The 21,439-nt window shown below is 45.4% G+C and overlaps 1 protein-coding gene across 2 annotated transcripts; it reads left to right on the top strand.

The window, feature by feature from the left end:
• The first annotated feature begins 360 nt into the window (after window positions 1-360).
• On the top strand, window positions 361-20,199 carry COMMD7 (COMM domain containing 7). 2 transcript variants are annotated; one of them, XM_047852106.1, is made up of 9 exons: window positions 361-549; window positions 7,961-8,011; window positions 8,105-8,207; window positions 17,234-17,290; window positions 17,376-17,413; window positions 18,055-18,145; window positions 18,456-18,505; window positions 18,883-18,931; window positions 19,454-20,199. In XM_047852106.1, the coding sequence occupies exons 1-9, from the start codon at window positions 466-468 to the stop codon at window positions 19,528-19,530; spliced, it is 600 nt and encodes a 199-aa protein (XP_047708062.1). In that variant the 5' UTR covers window positions 361-465; the 3' UTR covers window positions 19,531-20,199. The 2 variants fall into 2 exon arrangements, with proteins under 2 accessions (XP_047708062.1, XP_047708060.1); XM_047852104.1 differs by having other exon boundaries at window positions 363-549; window positions 7,958-8,011.
• The last annotated feature ends 1,240 nt before the right edge of the window (window positions 20,200-21,439 follow it).

Consider the following 21,439-nt stretch of genomic DNA (forward strand, 5'->3'; position numbering starts at 1 on the left):
CGTGCAATTAATATCTGCTGAATGCATAATAACTATCACAATGATAGCCACTAACCATTGATTGAGGGCCTCCTTTGGGCCAGGCTATGTTCTGAACATTTTAGGAGGATTAGCTCAGTTAAGCAGCCGTCGCTGGGATCACGTTACAGATAGGGAAACTGAGGCTCAGGGAGGCCAAGGGTATTGAGGTGTTCTGGGGTCACCTAGCGGCTGGACTCCTCCGGCCTCTCCAGGGGTCGCAGCGGCCGCGCGCTCCTGCTGCTCAGCCAGGGCGCCCTGCCCCGCCCCGGGGCCCGCGCGTGTCCGCGGCTCCGCGAGTGCCCCGCCCCGAGGCCGGCCGGGGGAGGAGCGCGGCGGCGGCCTGAGGGCCCGTGGCGAAAGTGCGGCTGCGGAAGCTCGGCGAGGCGGGCGGCGGCGAGGGAGGAAGCTGGGAGGCCGCGGGCGCTGCGAGGCCGGGCCGACGCCATGGGCCGCCTGCACTGCACGCAGGACCCGGTGCCCGAGGCCGTGGGCGGCGACATGCAGCAGCTGAACCAGCTGGGCGCGCAGGTGGGCCGGGCGGCCGGGGCGCGGGCCCGCGACGGTCCCGAGGGCCGAGGGAGGGGAGGGGTGTGGGCCGAGGGCCGCCTGGGGGCGGGGAGAGTCCGGGGTGCGGTGTGGCCTTAGGGACATTCAGGGGCGGGCTGAGAGGGAAATTGGGGTCTGAGGACAGTTCGGGGGGCCGAGGGCTCTAAGGAGGCCTTAGGGCCAGCTGAAGGGTCCCGGGGGCGTGGGGACTCAGACGTGGGACTTCCGGGAGGCGTGAGAACGGGGAGGGATCTCGGAAGAGGAATTGAGGGGAGCCTCTATGAGGCTGAAAGCATTGTGGGGAACCGAGGGAACAGACTGGGGTGTCGGGAGGCCTAGGGAGTTTGGGGAGTTGTGGAATTTGAGACGTTCAGTAGGGAGGCCAACTGGGGAGACTGAGGGTCTTTGCATCCCCTGGGAGCCCGGGGGTGGCGGGGGGGAGCCTGGAGTAGGGGCAGGTAATCCGGGGTCGCATGTGGGTTTGGGTAATGGCCAGGCCAGGGTGGGACTGTCCTACCTCCCAATTAAGAGCAATACCTGGCAGTCCTCAAAGAAAGAAGCCATATAGTCTACACAGTGGAGGACCCCTCCCCCGCCCCCCACCTTGATAGTGGAAGTGGGGAGGCTGATTTTTGCCTGTTCTGGCAGCAAATGCCAGCCAGCCGACTTCCTGTCCTTGTGCTGGTCGAGATGCCCTTTTCAAAGCACCAAGGCAGCGAAAAGAAATAGGTTAAAATGACACTTCTCACCACCATTGTAAAGGTGCATCTGTTTCCCCCCACCAAGTCTTAACTTCCCAGGAGATGGGGTTCCCTGTCCTTCATCTCAGCATCCCCTACAACCTACTGTTTTCTCCTAAAGTAATTGCAGTGCCAGACATATTCTGAAGCCCCTTTGTCCAACAGAAATAAATTGCGAGCCACATGTCTAATTTTACATTTTCTAGCAGTCACATGTAAAAATTAAAAAGAAGGTGCCTGGTTGTGACTCTTGATCTCAGGATTGAGTGTTCAAGTCCCACATTGGGAGTAGAGATTACTTGACAATAAAATCTCTAATAAATAAGTAAAGAAATAAATAAACAGAAAGCTAATTTAATGTTTTCTTTAATCCAGTATATTAAAATACTATCATTTCAACATCTAATCCACATAAAAAATATTAATGGGGGATATTTTACTTTTTTTTTTAATTTTTTTTTCAATGTTTTTATTTATTTTTGGGACAGAGAGAGACAGAGCATGAACGGGGGAGGGGCAGAGAGAAAGGGAGACACAGAATCGGAAACAGGCTCCAGGTTCTGAGCCATCAGCCCAGAGCCCGACGTGGGGCTCGAACTCACGGACTGCGAGATTGTGACCTGGCTGAAGTCGGATGCTTAACCAACTGCGCCACCCAGGCGCCCCAGCTTTTTAGTACTAATTTTTCTGATTCTGGTGTGCGTTTCACATTTACAGCATATCTCAAATTAGACTAGCCTTTTTCTTTTTAATAGGGTTTTGAGTTTTTTTCTTTATTTTAGAGAGAGAGCCCAAGCTGGGGAGAGGGGGAGAGAGAGAAAGAATGAATCTCAAGCAGGCTCCATGCTCAGCGTGAGCCCAACAAAAGACTGAATCCTGCCACCCTGGGATCATGACCTGAGCTGAAATCAAGATGCTCAACCAACTGAGCCACCCAGATGTCCCTAGACTAGCCTTTTTCTTTTTTTTTTTTTTTAATTTTTTTTTTTAAACATTTATTTATTTTTGAGACAGAGAGAGACAGAGCACGAACGGGGGAGGGTCAGAGAGAGGGAGACACAGAATCCGAAACATCCTCCAGGCTCTGAGCTGTCAGCCCAGAGCCCGATGGGGGGCTCGAACTCACGGACCGCGAGATCATGACCTGCGCCGAAGTCGGACGCCCAACCGACTGAGCCACCCAGGCGCCCCTAGACTAGCCTTTTTCAAGTGTTTAATAGCTACGTGTGGCTAGTGGCCACTGTTTATCATACAGCACTTCTAAGTGCTTTTATGTATATTAAGTCATTAAGTCTTTACAGACACCCTAGGCAGTAGGTTTTATTATCATCCCCATTTTACAGATTAAGGAAACTGGATCACAGAGTGGTTGAACAAAAATAGCTGTCATTTATGGAGCATGTACCATGTGGCAGGCACTGTTTTCAGTGCTTTATGTGTAGCAACTCTAAAAGGTAGGTGCTGGGGCGCCTGGTTGGCTTGGTCGGTTGGGCGTCCGACTTCGGCTCAGGTCATGATCTCACGGTCCCTGAGTTCAAGCCCCGCGTCAGGCTCTGTGCTGACAGCTCAGAGCCTGGAGCCTGTTGCAGATTCTGTGTCTCCCTCTCTCTCTGCTCCTCCCCTATTCATGCTCTGTCTCTCTCTGTCTCAAAAATAAACGTTAAAAAAAGTTTAAAAAAAAATAAAAGGTAGGTGCTGTTATAATTCCCATTTTACAGATAAGAAAAATGGTTCAGGGAAAGAAATTGACCTTTTTTTTTTTTTAATGTTTATTTATTTACTTTTGAGAGAGAAGCAGGGGAGGGATAGAGAAAGGGAGACACAGAATCTGAAGCAGGCTCCAGGCTCCAAGCTGTCAGCACAGAACCCAACGCAGGGCTTGAACGCCTGAAACGTGAGATCATGACCTGAGCTGGAGTCTGACACTTAACCGACTGAGCCTCCCAGACACCCCAGAAATTGACCTGTTTAAGGTCAGGCACCGGGGGTGGTAGAACCCGGAATTCAGGACCTGATGCTTGATTTTAGATTCTGGGGGATTAAATATACAGAACAGAGCTTTCCAGATGACCTCCCTACCCAGGTTGCTTAGCTTTTACTTGTATGTGTGGCAGGATTTTCTGGAAGACTTCCATGTGGAGAATAAAAAAGATTCTGCTGCTAAAAAACTTTTTTGAAGCGACAGGATGCTATGACGCCTAAGGTTACCTCCTCCAATTTGGTATTCATGGAAAAATATAAACCACGTCCTTTAAAATCAGAGCTTGCTTTTTACTCATTCTAACCTTAAACTACACTCTGGACCTTTAACCCTTTTCTCTTAAGTTTATTTATTAATTTTAGTAATGTCTACACCCAGTGTGGGGCTCAGACTCACAACCCCGAGAGATCAAGAAGTGCGTGCTCTTCTGGCTGAGCCAGCCAGGTGCCCCTTTACCTTGGCTTTTAACACAGAAAGCTTCTTCCTGATGAGCAACTTAGCAGAGTCCTTTCCCTGCCTTTTGTTGGGTGATCAGATTTCCCCGAGTACCCACTCTATTAGCCGAATTTATTTTGAAGTCTGAGGCCTATATATCAAGGAGAAAAAGAATCATTGTATTAATGTGGGCATCACCATTTGTTGCTCACTCTGTGGGTATTTATCTGAATGCCCTACTGTACCCAAATAGCCACTAAACACAGTGAGGTGTGCAAAGGATTGATGGACACAGCCTCTTATGCTGGGGAAATTTTGATCTGCTAGGGCAGGTCAGAAAATGGAGACAAAGTACAGTGCTGAGTTCACCTAGATACATCCTGTAATGGCTTGGACCAGTCCTAGGTAATGTGGAGCCTTGAGAATATGATTTTAAAAATCAGAATTTGGGGGGCACCTGGGTGGCTCCATCGGTGAAGCGTCCAACTTTTCACTCAGGTCGTGATCTCACGGTCTTTGAGTTCGAGCTCCTCAAGCTGTGCTGACAGCTCAGAGCCTGGGACCTGCTTGGGATTCTGTGTCTCCCTCTCTCTCTGTCCCTCCCCTGCTCGCTCGCTCTCTCTCTCTCTCTCTCTCTCTCTCAAAAATAAACAAAAAATATTTTAAAAACAAAATAAAAGTAATTTTTAGAATGGTTATTTGAGAGGAAAATCAGAAAAATATAAAGAAGAATGAGGCGCCTAGGTGGCTCAGTTGGTTGAGTGTCCGACTCTTGATATCAGCTCAGGTCCTAATCTTGCAGTCTTGGGATCGAGTGGAGTGTCAAATGGACTCTTGCGTGGGGAGCCTGCTTGGGATTCTCTCTCTCCCTCCCTTCCCCCATCCCCCCTACTCCCACCTCCCCACTGTCCCCCTCACATGGGCATGTGTGCACTCTCTCAAATTAAATAAATGAACATTAGAAAAAAAAGAAACGGTCTGTAATCCTCTCATCTAGCTATAAATGAAAGCAACACATGCAGTTAGAAAATTTAAACAGTATTCAAGATATAAAGTTAAAATACCTGTTTCTCTTCTCTGCAGAAATTGACATTTTAATAGTTTCTTGTGTATCTTTGGAGAAAAAAAAAGTCTGCCTCTGCCTGTATATATATGGGTAGCCTTTAAAACATTTTCTTTTTTACACAAGAGATTAGACTAGCCTCTTTCTCTTTTGCATGATATTCTTTGAAATGCATCTACCATAATTTGTTTAACTAGCCCTCTGTTAATAGACACTTCAGTTGCTTTCAGTCTTTTGTTTTTCTGAACAGTGCTGCCTATGAACTGCTTTGTGTAAATGTGGCTGGGTTTACCTTTGGGAACATATCTGAAGGGTGTTCTTCCTGCAATCAATTACTAGGTCAAGAGATATGAGCATTTAAACATTAGATATGACTATCAGGGCGCCCGGGTGGCTCAGTTGGTTAAGCGTTCCACTTCAGCTCAGGTAATGATCTCATGGTTCGAGCCCCACATGGGGCTCACTGCCATCAGTGTGGAGCCCACTTCAGATCCTCTGTCTCCCTCTCTCTCTGCCTTTCTCCCCACTCGCACTGTCTCTCAAAAATAAACGTTTTTTAAAAATAAATTAAAAAATAAAAATTAGATATGACTATCAAATTGCTGTCTGGAAAGGTTGCCCCAGTTTGTCCTCCCATCAGCAGTGGGAGCACATCTGTTTCCTGGCACTTACTTGCATCAGCACTGGTGTCATCAGACCTTTATTTTTGAAGATTTGATAAGTAAAGCAGTGGCATTTCCTTATTTTGCTTATTTGCATTTCTCATCTGGAATGATCTGGAGCATCTTTCCATGTATTCGCTAGTGAGAACAGTTAAGATTTTGATTTCTCGGATGGTGATGGGCAGGTGAGCATTCCAGAGGGAGACAGCTATGCAGATACAAAAAGGCAAAGAATGAGGAAAGTATTTAGGGAGATTTATTCAACAAATACTTAACTATGCACTTTCATTAACTAAGGCTCTGTGACCATACAAACGTATACAAGGAACCTTCTCTGCTAAGACAAGTCTTTTCTTATCAAGATTTAAAATTCTAGGTGCCCTCAGGCAAGGTTCCAAGAGGGAGCCTTAGAAGTTAAGAATCTGGGTAGGTCACTTTCTTGTTGGGAGGGTCATTGTGTCTTGGCAGAGCATTGAAGGATAAAGGAGGGTTTGGAAAAGTGGAGATAGGGATGGGGGACAGCATGTCCTGCCGACCAGATTAAGTTGAGGCTCCCCTTGAGAGGAGACATGGGGGAATGAGGCCTCACAGGGAGTTGAGCCTGAATGCTAGGCTGAGGCCTGGAAATGGAAAAGCTGCTGGAGGGCTTCGCAGCTGCTCTCTTTCTTAAAAGGCTCAGGGTGGCTAAGGGTCAGCCAAAGATCTGATGGTCCACAGATTCACAGCTGAAAAAAAAAAAAAAGGAAAACTCACAGTTTGAGGACATTGTCTGAAGCTTGTCCCTGACTTTTCTTGTTTTTACTATATAGAATCAGCAGTTAGGCAAAGCTATTATCATAAATACCACAGAAAGACAACCCCTGGGTCAGCATTGGTTAAAATGTTTCCAGGGAATATCTATGAAGTTTTGAGAAGGTAGATACTTATGTGCCATTGGCTGGTGGAAATGTAAATCCATGCAACTTCTTGGCAAGGCAACTTGGCACCATTTTACACAGAATTTAAAATGCACATATTATTTGACCTAAGAAATTTTTAAAAAGTATTTTGTAGACACGTATGTCAAAAAAATATGTGGGAGGATATTCATTGCAGCATTGCAGTAACATCAACAAAGCACATGTGCACACACACGGATATACACACACACACACACACTAGTGTTCATCCCTAGGGAGTTAATTATACTGTCTATGCAGTTGAATATCATGCACTTGTTAAAAGAACTGGGTAGAGGGGCACCTGACTGGCTCAGTCGGTGGAGCGTGTGTCTCTTGATCTCTGGGTTGTGAGTTCAAACCCCCTGTTGGGTTAGAGATTACTTAAAAATAAACTCTTGGGGGGAAAAACTGGGTAGAATTATATCTACTGACAAGATCAATCTCTAAGATATAATTGAATGTAAAAAGGCAAGATGCAGTGTGTGGGTTCACTTACATCCCATTTGTATTTATTTAATTTTTTTTTTAAGTTTATTTATTTCGAGAGACAGAGAGGGAGTGCAAGTGGGAGAGGGGCAGAGAGAGAGGAGAGAATCCCAAGCAGGGTCCACACTCAGCACAGAGCTCAATGCAGGGCTTGAACTCATGAACAGTGACATCATGGCCTGAGACAAAGTCGAGAGTCAGACACTTAACTGAGCCATCCAGGCTCCCCTAAAATAAAATCTTTAAAAAAAAAAAAAAAAAAAAAAAAAAGAAGAAGAGTCTGTTCTAAGACAGTGTATAAGGAAGTGTAAAATTTACTGTTTTGTTATATACATAATAATGTTTATTGTGGGGGAAGAAATCCAGAAAATATGGATAGAGAAAACAGAAGAAAATAAAAATCACCCAAAATCTCACTCCACAGAAATAACTGCTTTAAAAAACAAGGTAGAGGGACACCTGGGTGGCTCAGTCAGTTGAGCACCCGACTTCGACTCAGGTCATGATCTCATGGTTTGTGAGTTCAAGCCCCGCGTAAGGTTCACTGTTGTCCGTGAAGAGCCCGCTTCAGATCTGTCCCCCTCTCTCTGCCCCTCCCCCACTTGGATTCTCTCAAAAAAAAAAAAATAGAGAAAAAGTTTATGAAGTATGTTAACATTTGTGTGGGGCAGAATAAGAAATTATATATTTGGATTGGCTTATGTTTGAATAATAAGTATGTGGAAATATAAACAAAACAACTGCTGTTAATCTTCCAATGATTTTCCTTTCAGGCTGTGTGTGTGTGTGTGTGTGTGTATTTGGACCCTTGAGATGTGTATGTGCATGTGTGTGCATACACTCACAGTCTCTCAATACGTATCTCCCAGGTGTTCCACTAAGATATACAAGTTTTTCAGACAATATGGTGATACTGATATATTGACACTGGGTAGTGGGTATTGTGAATATTTGAACTATAAGATGATCAGACAGGTGTCAGCACCTGTGTGTTCTCTCCAAAGGGTCTATATGTGGATGAGATGTGGGAACACGACCCAGGAGTAGAATTTTGCTGATGTTCTGTGTTATTCTCTTCACAGCAGTTCTCAGCCTTGACAGAAGTGCTTTTCCACTTCCTAACTGAGCCAAAAGAGGTAAAGTACCTTGTGATAAGGAGAGTGCTGAGTGTGGGTCTACAGCCCTGAGATGCTTAGAAAGTGAAGGCCTGGCTTGTTCCCTCTCTGCAGGTGGAAAGGTTTCTGGCTCAGCTCTCTGAGTTTGCCACCACCAATCAGATCAGCCTTGGCCCTCTCAGAAGCATTGTGAAAAGCCTCCTTCTGGTTCCAAATGGTGAGTAGCCTCTCTTAGCAGCTGAGGCCAGAGACGTTCTTTGAACAGTGTTTCAGACCACGGAGTTGGCAAGCGTGCTTTGGGCGCTGAGCCAGTGCATTCAATGGAGAACCAGACATGGGCGGGACTCAGTCTAGGAGGGAAGCCAGGTACACAGATAACCACAGTAGAGTGAACTAGAGGTACAGCTAAAAGTGCACTCTGTATCCCAGCTTCCATCCCCAAACTGCTATCTGGTCCCCTGCACAGTGTATAGAAATCGAGAGTAGGCAGTTAGCTTCCTTTTGTGAAATTAGAGCAATCTGGCAAAATATTTTGAATTTACTGATTTTTAAAATGGGGCTTATCTATATATATTTTTAAAGATTTTATTTTTGGGGGGGCGTCTGGGTGGCTCAGTTGGTTAAGTGTCCAACTTAAGCTCAGGTCATGATCTCAGGGTTTGTGAGTTCAAGTCCCACGTCGGGCTCTGTGCTGACAGCTAGAGCCTGGAGCCTGCTTCCGATTCTGTGTCTTCCTCACTCTCTCCCTTCCCCGCTCATGCTCTGTCTCTTTCTCTCTCTCTCTCTCTCAAAAATAAATAAACATTAAACATCCAACGTGGGACTTGAACTCACAACCCGGAGATCAAAAGTCGCATGTTCTACTGATTGAGCCAGTCAGGCAGGCACCCCACGGGCTTGTTTTTTTTTTTTTTAATGTGGTAAAATATGCATAACGTAAATTTTACCATTTTAACCATTTGGGGCTTATATTTTGTATGTGGTTTTTCGTTCCAGATTTCTGGAAATTAATTTCCGTTGTGTTTTTTTTTTTTTTTTTTCAAAAATATTAGTCCACAATGGATTCAAAATAGAAAAGGTCTTCCATGACAGATGGTTTCAGAGGTAGAGTTTGCCTAGAGCAATCAGGAAAAGTTTCTAGCCAGGAGGGAGGCGATCACAAAGGTTTAGCTGTAGAGATATCCATTACAGCACTGTTTTAATGGTCTAGAACAATTAGAAACCAATAGCCCAATAGTTGGAGATTAGTATAATGTGCTGTTTCTACAGGGGAACATCATGGGGGTCAAAAATTCATGTTCTGAGTTAGGTAGACGTGGGTCTGTCACTCGATGAGTAGTGTGACTTTGTCCAAGTACCCTCTGTCTCCCAACCCCAAGCAGCAGCCCCTCTCTCACGTTTTCCCCCCAGTCTGAGCTTTTTCTTGGTGTGTGGAGGGGGCTTGTTTTGAAGACTGAGATAATATAAAACATATGCTTAACATAGTACCTCAGTAAAAGGTTGCTCTAATTTTTGAAATTCTGTAATAATTTAAAAAGACGCTATCAAGGAAATGTAATGATATGGAAAATCTTTCGCAGTATAATAGTTTAATAAAAATAACAGTTTATAAAACTGTTTAATAAAAATAATAGCTTATAAAACTACCACAGTCCTACTTTTGTAACAAAAACAAAAAAGAATGTTAACTGTGACTATATTATCTGGGTGGAGGGTCAGCAGGTTGTCTTGTTTATTGTTGGCTATGTTTTGCCTAAAAAGTTGCTAGAATTTGGCAACTTAATTAAAAGTTAATTTTATGTAAAGAGAGGGGCGACATTTGAGCCCAGTCTCCAAGAATGAGTCGATGCTGACCCGGCTGAAAGTGGGTGAAACAGCATCCCCGGTTTGCACGTTTTACAAATTGGTAACGGGCTGATGTTCCCCAGGCTCTCAGCCCGGTGCTGCGCTGAAAGTTGGGCGCCCTCCCATGTCACTGTACAGGTCCTTTCCTTTGCCTGTCATAGGTTCCTGATGTTCTGGGGGCTCAAATCAGAACCTCCCAATGTTTCCAACTGTGACATTTTCCCATCCTCTGTGTGTGTGATTCTCGCGTTTTTTGCTCTCGTGGCGGGTTAAAGGCACATGAACCAAAGGCTGTAGGAGAATGTGCGGTCTTTTGTAACGCAGGCATACGTTTTTCATTGCACACCTACAACAATGCGGAGCTGTTGGAGAGTCAGAAGGGAAAGATCCCCTTTGACCCTCATGCTGCTCTTGTCTGCAGACACCATCGCAATTTAATTTTGCTGTGTATCCTTTTATATTTTCACACACGTGTGCATTCATGTTCTGTTTGCCGTAAATGGTGGTAAACCATAAAAGTGCTCGTGCAGCTTGTGTTTTGTCATACCTGTTACGTCATGGGGACCCGTCCATGTGAACCTCATTCTTCTCAGGGCTGTATGTGCCGTGGACTGGATGTATCTTTTAACCATCTGTCTCCTGCGGCTGGACATTTTAGTTCTAGCCCTTCACTCTTAGAAACAGTGCCGTGGTGAACATCCTTAGGACATTGTGCCCTCCCGAGTGTGAGCGTTAGGATAGCTGCCCGGCATGCAGATCTTCTTTCTCATTCTCTAGCCTACATCTGTGGGAGTGGGTTTGTCTGCAGGTGGGGACCTGTCCACCCAACAGCTGTTGTGGACACTGATTTTTCAGGAGACCTCTGTCTTCTGGCGTCCCTGCCTCCCTCCTTTGCTGTCTTCCTTAGCTCTGCTCCCCATGCCCCTCAGCCCTGTCAGACTGCCTTCACCCCTCCCCAGCCCGGGAACTCCCACCAGAAAGCCTTCCTAAACCACTTCAGTCTGCAGTGACCTCCCTTCCTCTCAGCTCCCGAGAGATGGTGTTTATCTACAGTTACCATTTTGGGCCACAGTCACTTACAGTTTTCTATTGTTCATGCTGTTTTACATGTGTCTGTTTTGTGGCTTCGACAGAGAGCTTGTTCTTTGAAGTCAGAGGAAGATCTCGTACTTCTTTCCTGAGCCAAGGTTACAAGTAAAGTGATGACATGAAGCGATGCTCAGTATATGCTGCGCAAGTTGAACTGAACTTGGGGGAATCCTGTCGCCTCCCAGGGGATGTCGGGCGTACGTTTTTCAGGCAAGATTGGTTGTCATTGTTTACAGCAGATCATTTTGTATAGGTGCAGAGAACCCCAAGGAACTCAGCATACCAATCAAGAGATGGACTTTGCAGTCTCACATGGATTCGAGGGTCGATCACATCACCTATGTAGCTATTCAGCCTTGGGCAAATCAACCTCAGTTTCACATCTGAAAAATGAAGCGATAAGAGCAGTTTATGGTGGTGGCATTAGGAACGAATGAGTTAATATATGTAAAGCACTTAATTCGGTGCTTGCTAAGCTTCGCTTTATGTATTGTAGTTGATTTCAGTCCTATGACTCCTCAGACTATGAGGACTGAGCAGCTGAGAGTGTAACTTATAAGTCACTTGTCCTTTTCCTCAGCCCAGAATAAGTTCTTAGTCCTTCGTGCCTTCTTGTGGCAGTGGCGTCTCCAACAGGGCTCTTCCATCCCAGGTTCCAGCCTGGCCTGGAGGACGGTCTGCAGCACAGCGGGGGTCACGCTGCACCTCACAACTGTTTGCTTCACATGATGACATCTGTAGCCCTCAGAGTGGCGTTCAAGGCCTTTCCCAATCTCATCTGAAATACAAGGGCCTCGAGGTCCTCACCTCCTTCCTCATCCTGGGCCTGCCTTGCAGTAAGACCTCCTTGTTAGAGCTGGAGGAGCCTCAACCCTCCAGATCAGTTGTCCCCAACTTGGTGTTTTCATCCAGAAAAGGCTTATGTGGTCAGCTAGAAGCAGGAAATATGGTCCCCTCCCACTCCCCCAGCCTTGGAACCTTGAAGAGACACACACATTAACATATCTTGGGCTCTGAAAAGTCCTGCAATAAAGAAACCTGCTTATCCAGTATCTGAGAAACAGTTAACCATGAAACCCTCCTTCTCCTCCTCTTCCTCCTCCTCCTCCTGTAGGGGGAGGGTCAAGTAAAACCTTTTTGTAAAGGCTGATCTGGTCTAATCTTTGTCTTGTAGATAGAGACAGAGCCCTAGAGAGAAGTGACTTGCTTAGAATCTTACAGTAGAAAAGCTGGGGCTACTACCTCCCTTGGTTGGTGTAAAGCCCAGTGGTTTGTGTGTGTGTGTTTTAATGTTTTTCTTTTACTAACTAGTGTGTAATTCTTAAAAAAAACACCTGACTTCAGGGACACCTGGGTGGCTCATTCGGTTAGGTGTCTGACTTCAGCGCAGGTCATGACTTTGCAGTTTGTGAGTTGGAGCCCATGGAGCGTCGGGCTCCGTGCTGACAGCTCAGAGCCTGGAGCCTGCTTTGGATTCTGTGTCTCCCTCTCTCTGCCCCTTGCCCGCTCACGCTCTGTCTCTGTCTCTGTCTCTCTCTCTCAAAAATAAATGAACATTAAAAAAAATTTTAAAAAAACACCTGACTTCAATAGTTATCAGCCCATAGCCAGACTGTTTCATGTACAACCCGTCCACTTCTCACTGCTCTCCAAACTGGATTATTTTAAAGCAAGTCTCAGGTCATATCATTTCATTTCTGAATATCTGATTACCATCTCTAAAAAATAAATTTTTTTCCCCCTTATCAAACCACAGTGCCATTATCTAAAATTAAAATATGCAGTCAGTGTTCTAGTGTCCCCATTGTCTCACACATTTTATTTGTCTATAGTTGGTTGCTTTCGTCAGGATCCAGGGAAGGCCCCGCATTGCATTTGGTTGCTGGATGTCCCCTCGTATGCTTACTTGTCACCACGGCTACTTAACAGCCGAGTTACTGAACCTCTCTGAAAATCTGTTTTCTTCAGAAAACAGAGCTCCTAATAGTAGCTCATATATCATTATATGAATAAAGATAATAACTGTAAAATCCTTCAGTAAGCAGTGGCCGCACTGTTGCTAATATTATGATTGTTGTTATCATTACGAGTTGTCTCCCAGACACAGGGAGCTCCCAGATTACAGATTACTTGGCTGTAGGGCTACTACTGAAGTCTGGTTTTATTTTTTTTATTAAAAAAATTTTTTTTTTACTTTTTTTTTTACTTTTATTTTAAAATTTTTGAGAGACAGAGACAGAGCATGAATGGGGAAGGAGCAGAGAGAGAGGGAGACACAGAACTTGAAGCAGGCTCCAGGCTCTGAGCTGTCGACACAGAGCCTGATGTGGGGCTCGAACTCATAGACCACGAGATCATGACCTGGGCTGAAGTCAGACATTTAACCGACTAAGCCACCCAGGTGCCCCTATTAAGAAAAAAAATTTTGGGGGCGCCTGGGTGGCGCAGTCGGTTAAGCGTCCGACTTCAGCCAGGTCACGATCTCACGGTCTGTGAGTTCGAGCCCCACGTCAGGCTCTGGGCTGATGGCTCGGAGCCTGGAGCCTGTTTCCGATTCTGTGTCTCCCTCTCTCTCTGCCCCTCCCCCGTTCATGCTCTGTCTCTCTCTGTCCCAAAAATAAATAAAAACGTTGAAAAAAAAATTAAAAAAAAAAATTTTAATGTTTACTTATTTTTGAGAGAGACACACAGTGTGAATGGGGGAGGGACAGAGAGAGAGGGAGATACAGAATCTGAAGCAGCCTCCAGGCTCTGAGCTATCAGCACAGAGCCCAATGCAGGGCTCGAACCCACGAACTGTGAGATGGTGACCTGAGCCAAAGTCAGATGCGCAACTGACTGGGCCACCCAGGCACCCCAAAGCCTGGTTTTATTTTAATACGTAGCAAGATATGTGGCCCTTGTGGACACTCAGTAACTGGTTTTTTTACGAAAAGTTGATAACTCCCCTTCATTTCTCCCAAAGGAGTTCTTTCTGGCTGGGCAAAAATAGAGTAATCAACAATGAACAATAGTCACAAATGGTATTAAACAGCTGTAGAACTAAGTTCCCCAGGACTCCCAACCTCACTTCCCTCTATTCTTTCTATGGCACTTTTTAGTCATATTCTATATGGCTTTCTTGTTACATTATTGTTGTGGTCTTTCTCTTCCTGATAGACTGTAAGCCTCACGACCGCAGACATTGATGTTTGCCAGCATCTAGCATCGTGCTGGCACTAGTAGGTGCTCAGTAAATGCATGCACAGTGACTATGACTTCTGTCCTTCCGTGAACTTCAGGGAAGTGGATTCAGCTGGTCAGCCTTCAGGGTCAGTGATGGCTCACTAAATGTGGCTTACCATCATCTCCTATCTGCTTCCTTCTCCTGGAGTTTTAACCAAGGCTTAGTTCTTTTCCTTGAGTTTCCTTTATTACACAGAATAAGCCTATGTAGATTTTTGGCTAGTAGAACAATTCGCTAATTTCCCAACTGTTTCCTGGCAAAACTGAAACTGTCCCCCTGAACATACTGTGTTGTCTCCCATACTGTTTGATGACAATAAGGGTTTACCAAGGCAACTGTTCCAGTGACAATTGGTGCTCAAGGATTTTATAAACCATCTCTCATGGTTATATGTGTGGTTTTTTTAATGTTTATTTTTGAAAGCGAGAAAGAGTGTGAATGGGGGAAGGGAAGAGAGAGAGGGAGACACAGAATCCGAAGCAGCCTCCAAGCTCTGGACACAGAGCCCAACATGGGGTTTAAACTCATGAACTGTGAGATCATGACCTTGAGGCGAAGTCGGACACTTAACCGACTGAGCCACCCAGGCGCCCCTGGTTAGATGTGTTTAAAGATGGACATTCTCAGATTTCCCCAAGTGGCATGTCCTGAGGACTACAGCTCTGGATTTACAGTTTTCTTTCTGTGTGACATAGAGTCAAGGCTTCAGGCCTGTCTTGTGCTTAGGGCAAAGGTATCACCAAAGGAGAAAGCTGAAAAAGAAGTTAAGAGCTATAGTCAACAATTCTGTATTATAAACTTCAAAATTGCTCAGAGGCTCAGAGGCTAGATCTTAACCACAGAAGGGAAATGATAATTATGTGATGTGATAGAGGTATTAGCTAATGCTACAGTGGCAGTCATATTGCCATATATGAATGTATCAAATCAACAGATTGTACACCTTTAACTTACACAACATTATAGGTCAATTATATCTTAATAAAAAGAAAGGAAGATTAATTAAGGGCTTGAGGCCTAGCATGATACAAATATATATGTGTGTGTGTGTGTGTGTGTGTATGCACACATGTATATATTTTTTAAGATTTTTTTTTATTTAAAATTTTTTGAATGTTTGTTTATTTTGAGAGAGAGAGAGCGAGCGAGCACATGCAGGGAAGGAGCAGAGAGAGAGGGAGAGAATCCCAAGCAGGCTCTGAGCTGTCAGCACAGAGCCCGATGTGGGGCCCCATCTCATGAACTGGAAAATCATGACCTGAGCGGAAACCATGAGTCAGATGCTTAACCCACTGAGCAGCCACCCAGGCGCCCTGCAAATATATTTTTAAAGTACGACGTGGGCCACAACAGTGGGCACAACGGACCAAGTCTTTAGTCTCATCAAACAGACATTCTAGTGGAAAAATTGACAATAAATATGTCACATGAAACTGGGTGGTTATAAATGCAATGCAGAAAAGCGTAGCAGTAGGAGGGTGCCAGTGAAGAGCGGCTCCGCCTGAAATGGAGGGGGGATGTTCAGGGAGAGGCCGGAATGACTGTGTGCAGATTTGAGGAGGAGTGTCCCCAGCAGAGGGAACTGCAAAGGCAAATGCCAGGAGGTAGGAACCTGCCTGGCATGCTGTAGAAAAAGCTGAGTGAGCAAGGGAGAGAAGAGCTTAGGGGTTCTAGAGGTGGCCAGCCGCTGCCACGCGTGTATTTCAGTGTACTTTCGGGGGTGTATCTGTTGGGTGACTTCTTGGCAGTGCAGTTGTTGACTATGTGCCTTTGCCAGATTTTCTCCCCCAAAGCTTAATCTTTCTGATCTTTAGTTTTCCTGGTAAATTAAAGGCTTCGATAGCAATCCCCCACTTCAGAGTACTTTGGGATCATCAAGCAAAATATTGGATTTGAGCTAGGTATACACTAAGGGGCTGTACATGTGGTAGTTATGAATTAATTGAATTGGCTAGGAAGTGGCCTTTTTCTAGGGCCTTTATGGCCAGGGTTTCCTGGTGTCTTGCCTTTTTTATTTCCCTATGGCTTCCTTGCTCAGTCTGATTTTGACGATAAAAGATTTCCTCCCTTTGTTTACGTGGTTTATTTTGCAGCGGACAGGCTTTAGGATTGTTTTTCTGGAGTGAGATGGGGGTGGGGAGTTGGGTTTAGGGTATTACTTCAGGGCCCTCCCTGGATGGTGGTGGATATCTTCTTATTCTTTAATTAGTCATCTTCTGGAAGACTAAGAAGTGGAAAATTTTAAAGTGGTTTCCAAATTGTGACTCTAGGCTGTAGTCTGAGGTTAAACACTGAGAAGCCCAGGTTGCTGGCGACACTTTGTTTTCAGGAATTGGAGCTCGCAAGCAGAACAAAGCAGCCCCCACAGGGGAGTGATCACAGGGCTTGTGAGGAGCTTTGCCCGGCCCCTCTGGAAGTAACTTGTGAATCATAGAGGCCAACTGTTTAGTCCGTCTTGGTTTACGTCCTGAAAGCAGGTTCTCTATGGCAGCGCTGGCCAGTGCAACTATCTAGGTAGATGGAGATGGTCTCTGATCTGTGCTGTCCAGTACCATGGCCACTGAACCCATGTGGCTGTCGAGGACTCAGAACAGCTAGTGCAACTGAGGAACAGAATTTTAAATTTTGTTTCGTTTTAATTAATTAAAACCTAAGAGGGTGCTGGGAGAAAGAAAGAAAGAAACTTTAAATAGCCACACATCTTTATGGTTACATATTGCCCAGCACAGTTCTAGGCTGTTGCCCTTACGCCCAGCCTGACGTCGAGCTCCCCAATGTTGCTCCAGGAATCTGAGGCCTTATTCTTGCCTCTGATCAGGGACCCCCAGCCCCAAGTCCATAAAATCCTTTCTGTTGTCTCTAGCTTCCTTCGTACTTTCTGGAGGGGTGAACACCCGTGTTGTACAATAAATAGAACCTGCTGTCACGTTCTCCAGTCATTTCCTTTCTGCATCTTCTCCGCAGCTGGGTTGAGATCTTCCTGGAACCGGCCACGTCTTTGTGTATCCCTTTTGCCCGTTGATGCCTACTGCCAATTGATTACTGATTTGTCCTTTTTAACTGCTTTCTCCCCTGTTTCCCAGGTGCCTTGAAGAAGAGTCTCACAGCTGATCAGGTCCGGGCTGATTTCATAACTCTGGGTAGGTCATCACCGAGGGAGGTTGCTCAGGGTGACAGGCCCAGTGGCTCTTTACGATGTTAAAATCTCCTTCTCTTCTCTTATAGGTCTTAGTGAGGAGAAAGCCACTTACTTTTCTGAAAAGGTATCATAATTCCTCTTAATCAAGGTTAATTAAGATTGTTTGCTTTTATTTCATGAATAGAAACAAATGAGAAATGCCGACTAAGGAGAAACCACTCATCATTATGTGTTATTTCCCCAGCTTACTGGTTTTCATTTGATTTCATGCAAATAACATACATACAGCATTTAAACGGCACTATTTGGTGCATCTCTAATTTTTTGCCTCTGATTTGTCTGACTTTAATTGTCACACAGTTTTTGTTCCAATTTGGAACAAATCTTGGAATGAAAGAAAACATTTAGGGGCACCTGGGTGGCTCAGTTGGTTGAGTTTCCGACTTCAGCTCAGGTCATGATCTCGTGGTTCGTGAGTTCGAGCCCTGTGTCGGCTCTCTCCTGTCAGCATGGAGCCTGCTTTGGATCCTCTGTCCCCCTCTGCCTCTCAAAAGTAAATAAAACATTAAAAGAAGAAAAACATTTATATCGTCTTCTGCCCCTCTTTGCTTCCCACATCCCCCAGATCTGTGCCTATAGGCCAGGCCCTTAGTTCTGCATTCTTCGCCTTGTCTGTATAAATAAATACATTGCCGTGTTGGGGGCAGAATGAAGATGGGGGATTTTCCCCATTGTTATGACTTTGGCTTTTTGCTTTTGTTTCAGTGGAAGCAGAATGCCCCCACCCTTGCTCGATGGGCCATAGGACAGACTCTGATGATTAACCAGCTTATAGATATGGAGTGGAAATTTGGAGGTAACTAGTTAGAGCCAGTCCTGGGTCATTTGGGGGATGTAGGGCGGGGGTGCAGAGGCTTTCAGATAGCTTCCAGGGGGAGGACAGGTCCTCAGTCCTCAAAGACGACTGGGGCCAGCAGCGGCTGCTCTGTATTGCCACTGGCCAGCTGTTTCTATCCATGGCTCTCAGTAAGTTGACTTCCTGAAGAGCACATTTTGCTGTCCTCATACTCGTCCCCACACGGCTTCTGCTGGACAGCCTGCAAGATTGGGGTGTTCAGAGTCCGTTGTCAACCCATCACTTATTACTTTTCTCTTTTGTGTCACAGTGACATCCGGGAGCAGTGAACTGGAAAAAGTGGGAAGTATTTTTTTACAAGTAAGTTTCCTGATCTGTGAAAATGGGTAGATTTTTGACTTGGTTAATAATTATAAAATCGACATTGGATTTTTTTTAATACCCAGTTTGGATGTGGAGGTCCTGTGTATCTCCGAGCAGTATTGTCAGCCAAAAATGTGGCCACTGACACGCCTACTCTCGGATTAATAGGATCCTGACATTGTTCTTAAAAGCTCGATTGTTCTGTAATCATGCAAATTGTTAGAAGTTTCAGTGATAGACGCCCAGACCGCTCCGTCCTACTCTCAAGTCCGAAGCTGGATGCTTTGATATTTAAGTGGAAGGATTTCAAGAATTTCTTTGCCCAGTTGTCATCATTTTAATTTCAGCTTTTTATTTCTTCTTTTTTTAATCAGTTAAAGTTGGTGGTTAAGAAAGGAAATCAAACTGAAAACTTGTACATAGGTGAGTCCGAATTCCCATTTGAGCCTTTTCACTCTTCCCGCGTTCTCCTCAGTCTGTGGGCTCGTGAAGCACCACAAATCATTTCTTCTAGCACAAAGTCATAACCGAGCTGTGGAGGAGCCATTCCGCTGCCTCTCCTCTCGTAAATAATAAGCCGTCGGCAGGTTGGAGACCCCACAGTTGAAGGGCCTCTTTGAGAAAGGGAAAGCGCAGGGAGAAGGGACGGCAAGACTGAAGAGCAAGCAGCCCTTGCTGCAGAAGTCGCGTTGAGCGTCCTGACTAATGTCCTTTCATCTCTTTGTGCTGTGGAGTTAGGCCGCTTTTAAATTCTGTACGGAGCCGAGAGAACCCTTCTCTGCTCAAGGGCTCAGTTCTTTATTATGGTCAATTACCCATCAAGAGCTGCTTAGATGTACTAAGTCAAAAAAGAAACAGAAAAAACTCTTTCGGTGGAAATTTGTTTTCTCGGATGATTCTGTGGAGTTGGAAACATGTACCTGAAGCTGAATTTTCTCTCCCCAGAATTAACCTTGCCCCAGTTCTACAGCTTCCTGCACGAGATGGAGCGGGTCAGAGCCAGCATGGAGTGTTTCAGCTGATGTCTGGCCCCCTTCCCTGCCCCCTCCCCTTCCATGGGTGGCTGCTCTGAGAGGCACCTCACCCACAGGCCTGTGGGGTGCTGATAACAGCCCTGCTTGCTTCTCGGGAGCCCAGGTGCAAAGGTTTCTGGAAAACAACAGGATTAAGTACTTAAAGAGCCCTACACGATTACTCTGTGAATCCTTTGTGAAGGGAACCTCCAGCACCTATATCTCCCAGGACACTTTTTAGGTATTCAGACAGGCTATTGCTTCTCAGATTCAGGGGAGGAAATAAGTTGTCACTTCCCCATCAAAGTTTCAGAGTAAACAGATGGTGCCATCACTCAAGATGCCCGCTGATCACCCTCCCCTCCAAAAAGCAAGGGCTTATTTATGGCTGAGGAAGAGGCGGACTCGATGGCTGACACACGTGGGGAGCCCCAGCAATCTGTGCGCGCCCTGCCTCGGTGGTGGTGGCGGTGGTGGTGGTGCATGGCTAATCAGTTTTGAACGGGGCACCTGTGTATAAATACTTGCTTCGTCTGCTCAGAAAAGAACCGAGGCCAACCTCTGTCCTCATTTCGGGTTGTGCCCTGTTGTGTTGTAATGAGGCTATTTTAGCTTGTTTTGGTTCAGGCTGACCTTCTCTGTTGGTTAGATGTTGAATAAAAAAGGTTCTGAAGAAAAGGTGTGAATCCAGTTGTCTCTGTGCATGGATGAAAGAGTCATCTGCCTCGCAGAACACCGTTGCTCTAATCTGCAACGCTTATTTTCCCGGTTTTGGGGGAGGCCCTGCGTCTTCTGTGAAACTGTCGTCCAAAGTTGGAATCCATAAGATCAGTTCAGGGGAGATTCAGGTTAAAAACATTACAAAGATCGTAGCGTACGAATGCTTCGTGTTCCCCTGACTCTGGGCCCCCACCTCGTATGTGATTTCTCCCCTCCTGCCTCATCCCTCCTCCTCGGGAATTTTTTAAATTGAGCATAGATGATACATGGCCGTGATCGTGTAGTGGTTTAGTCCTCTGCGTTGTGAATAGATAATACGTGCCCGTGGTTCAGAAGGTACATTGTGAAGTAATTTGTGCCTCACGCCCATTCCCTAGTTCCCTGGTGCCTTTCCCCAGAGGTAACCACTGTTACAGTTTATTCTGTGCCCTTCTGGACTCTTTTCTTGCGTTTGCAAATACACAGGCATAGGGTCTGATTTTCTTCCCACACAAGTGGGAAGTACACACGGTATCCTGCGTCTTGCTTTGTTTTCTACTTACCCTGGAAATCGTTCCACATCAGAACAGAGAGAGCAGTCCTCGGTAACAAATGCACCATGTTTCTTCACATGGATGATTTATTTAACCGGTTTCCTGCTGGTAGGTGTTTAGGTTGGTTCCATTCTTTTTCTCATATTAATGATACTGCATCTGAATATTTTTGTAGTTATGTCATTTTGCATGTGTGGAAGTGTATTTATAAGGTAAACAAATGGGTGTGGAATTGCTGGGTCAAAGAATATGTGCATTTATCAAAGAGTATGAAAAGGAATAAAACAAAAAATTCTTCTGCCTTATCCCATTTACTCAGTTTCCCTACTACTCTCCTCCAACAGATAATCCCTGCTGTTAGTTTCTTTTTTGTTTTTAATTTTTTGTATGTTTTATTTTATTTTTGAGAGAGAAAGACAGAGAGAACACGAACGAGTTGGGGAGGGGCAGAGAGAGAGGGAGACACAGAATCTGAAGCAGGCTCTGAGCTGTCAGCGCAGAGCCGTGAGATCGTGACCTAAGCCGATGTCGGACATCAACTTAACCAGCTGAGCCACCCAGGCGCCCCATGCTGTTAGTTTCTTAAGTATCCTTCCAGAGGGTTTTTCCCCAACATATAACCAATGAGAATTTAAATGTTTACTCTTTTTGTTTTATATACAGAT

This window comes from Prionailurus viverrinus, chromosome A3 (genome assembly GCF_022837055.1).
Source record: "Prionailurus viverrinus isolate Anna chromosome A3, UM_Priviv_1.0, whole genome shotgun sequence".
In the NCBI taxonomy this organism is placed as follows: domain Eukaryota; kingdom Metazoa; phylum Chordata; class Mammalia; order Carnivora; family Felidae; genus Prionailurus; species Prionailurus viverrinus.